Source organism: Microtus pennsylvanicus, chromosome 3 (assembly GCF_037038515.1).
Source record: "Microtus pennsylvanicus isolate mMicPen1 chromosome 3, mMicPen1.hap1, whole genome shotgun sequence".
Classification (NCBI taxonomy): domain Eukaryota; kingdom Metazoa; phylum Chordata; class Mammalia; order Rodentia; family Cricetidae; genus Microtus; species Microtus pennsylvanicus.
Window position 1 is genome coordinate 81,061,687 of NC_134581.1, and position 3,306 is coordinate 81,064,992.

Below are 3,306 nucleotides of genomic sequence, written 5' to 3' on the forward strand. Positions count from 1 at the left end.
GGAATTAACATGTACTCTCAAGCTTGTGGGAGGAGGTTTAACATTCTAGTTACATTCCCTTCTATTTTCTCAGGACCTGTGGGTTCTCTGGGGTCCCCAGAGCCATAAGATAGAAAATTCTCTTCTTTCATGTGGTTTCTTATCTAGTAGTAGAGAAAACAATAGTTCTCTGCCTTTAAAAAGTGGAGGAACATTGTTTTCTATCTTGATGTCTTACCTGTGACTTTAGCATCCTATCATAGTATTGTATTTTTTTCATTAAGTGTTGAGAGTTTATTTTAAACAGCCTACTGATGGGAATTCATAATAAAGTAGAAGATATTTGAGGAAAGGTGTTGCAGATGGCCTCTGTGCACACACTAACCTAATAATGTATTCGAAATGCATGAAATAGCAAAAATGTCCTCACATTAAAATTCTGCTTTTTATGATTTACCAATTTTTATACAATTACAAAATAAAAATAAATTCCTTTAAATCTTAATTATTTTCTCTTTTTCAGACCCAATTTTCATTTTCCTTTAAAGTTTGTGACTTGTAGAACTTAAAATAAGTTTTAAGATTTATTTATTTTATTTTATGCCTATAAATGTTTTATCTACATGTGTTTCTATTCATCTGGGGAGTTTGTGGCCCCTGGGGAGGTCAGGAGAGGGTATGAAATCTCCTGAAACTGGAATTGAGGAGCGTTGTAAGCGGTTATATTTGTGCTAGGAATCAAAGTTGATTCTCTGCACAAAGAATGCTGGCTAAATGGTTCACTTAAAGATTATTTCCTTATCCTTATATTCACCTGCCCTTCGGCTCTCCTTGACTCCAAGCTACATGATCGTTAATATAAGAAAGAAGGGGAAAAAAAGAAAGAAGGGTTATATATTTTTAAATAACCAAGAACCGATAACCAGGTAGCCTATATGGGACTGACTTAGACTTTCTGCATATATATTACAATTGTGTAGCTTGGTCCTCTTGAGGGACTCCTAACAGTGGGAGCAGGGCCAGTCTCTGACTCATTTACAGGCTGTTGGGACTCTACTCCTCGTACTGGTTCGCCTGGCCTAGGCATAATACATGGAGGGGGTGCTTAGTTTTACTATAATTTGTTATGCCATGTTGTGCTGATACTCGTGGGACATCTGCCTTTTCCTTAACAGAAAGGAAGGAGGAGTGGACTGACGGATGTGAACAGAGGGGAGATGGGGTGGGGACTTGGAGGAGTGGATGGAGGAGAAACTGTGGCTGGGATATAAAACAAACAAAAAATAAATTTATTTATTTTAAAAAAATCAAAAAGAAGAAAAATCACATTTAAAGAGGAACATTTAAGTCAGGAAATGGTTTCCTATTATGCTCGTTTATGATCAAATATCTGATTAAAAAATAAATGCATAGAAGGAAACCAAATTGTTATTTCTGGGTTCAGTGTCAACTTTAGTTTTTTGTTGTTTGAGGACATAAGTGATAACTATGTCATTCCATAGGCATTGTTTGCCATGTAGGGATTCATCAGGTTTTCTAAATCAAAGTCTTGTTATCTTCAGTTCAACAAAGTTAGCAATATGGTCAGTGCTTTTCTGAATTTTAGTCCCTTGAAGCTTGAACAGCAATGTATAATACTCGGTGCTCTATTGAACCAATCATAATCATATGGTTTAAAATTTAAACATATTTTATGTTTGTGTGTGTTGGTCGATTGATTGTGTGTGTTAATGGTGTTTGTATGTGAGTGTGGGTGCACACTTTGCACTGTACACGCGTGGAGATCAAGAACCACTTGCCTGAGTTTTCCCCCACCCCACCCACTATGTGGGTTTTGGGAATTGGACTCAAGTCATCATGATTTGTGGGAGGTATCTTTATCAGCTGAGTCATATATTTATACGATTCTGATGTTAAATAAAATAGTAGACATTAGCCCCAGAAGGAACAAAGAGAATTATTTCAGAAATTTGTAGTTTTTTTTAAAATTAATATGTCCATTTTTCTTGACAGGCTCCATTACCAGGTAATACTGGGCAGATGAACCCAACAAACCATTCCCAGGTGGCAGCATTCGTCCTCTTGGGGCTCTCTCAGGTATGGGAGCTTCGCTTCCTGTTCTTCACCGTCTTCTCAGCAGTCTATTTTTTGACTGTCACTGGCAATCTTCTTATTGTGGCCATAGTGACCTTAGACCCACGCTTGCACACGACTATGTATTTTCTCTTAGGCAACCTTTCATTTTTGGATTTCTGCTACTCTTCCATCACCGCCCCCAGGATGCTGGTTGACTTGCTCTCACACAGCCCCACTATTTCCTTCGGAGCCTGCCTGACTCAGCTCTTCTTTTTCCACTTCATTGGAGGCATCAAGATATTCCTGCTGACTGTCATGGCATACGACCGTTACATTGCCATTTCCCAGCCCCTACGCTACACACTAATTATGAACCAGACGGTCTGTGGGCTCTTCATGGCAGCCTCATGGGTAGGAGGTTTTGTCCACTCCATTGTGCAAATTGGACTGACTATGCACCTGCCATTTTGTGGTCCCAACAAGCTGGACAACTTCTATTGTGATGTGCCACAGCTGATCAAGTTGGCCTGCACTGACACCTTTGTTCTCGAGCTTCTGATGGTGTCTAACAACGGCTTGGTCACACTCATGTGTTTTCTTGTGCTGCTGGGCTCCTACACAGCCCTGCTTTTGATGCTCCGAAGTCACTCCAGGGAGGGTCGCAGCAAGGCCCTGTCTACTTGTGCCTCTCACATCACTGTGGTGACTATAATTTTTGTGCCTTGCATCTACATCTATGCAAGGCCTTTTAGAACATTCCCTATGGATAAGGCAGTTTCTGTGCTATACACAATGGTCACCCCTATGCTGAATCCTGCTATTTATACCCTGAGAAATAAGGAAGTGATTGTGGCCATGAAGAAGCTGTGGAGGAGGCAGAAGGATTTTCTTGGTCCCTCAGAGCATTGACATCTCAGCAGTAGCCAGGATTTGAGGATTGAAAAATGATCCTGAAGATCCATAAAGAAGATAAGATCTGTGCCTGTTGTTTAAAAACTGCTTTTAAGGTCTCCCCATCCTCCCTTTTTCACTTTTCTCTCCCCATCTCCCCTTACCCCCACCCCACCCCAAGTTTCCAATTTTTTGCCTGGTAATCTTGTCTCCTTCCAATATGGGACGGTTGGGATGGAGGAAAGGTAGATATGGGAGCAGGGAAGTATATATCTTAATTTAGGGAGCCATTTTAGGGTTGGCAAGAGACTTGACTCTAGAGGGGTTCCCAGGTGTTCATGGAGATGTTCCCAACTAGAT

General features: G+C 40.6%; 1 protein-coding gene across 1 annotated transcript; it reads left to right on the plus strand.

The window, feature by feature from the left end:
• Positions 1 to 2,019: 2,019 nt before the first annotated feature.
• Or4d5 (olfactory receptor family 4 subfamily D member 5) lies at positions 2,020 to 2,964 on the plus strand. The gene has a single exon (XM_075967828.1). The coding sequence runs from the start codon at positions 2,020 to 2,022 to the stop codon at positions 2,962 to 2,964; it is 945 nt and encodes a 314-aa protein (XP_075823943.1).
• Positions 2,965 to 3,306: the final 342 nt, after the last annotated feature.

Excerpts from the sequence above, each read along its gene's own strand:
- Or4d5 (XM_075967828.1), top strand. The coding sequence starts at position 2,020 with ATGAACCCAACAAACCATTCCCAGGTGGCAGCATTCGTCCTCTTGGGG.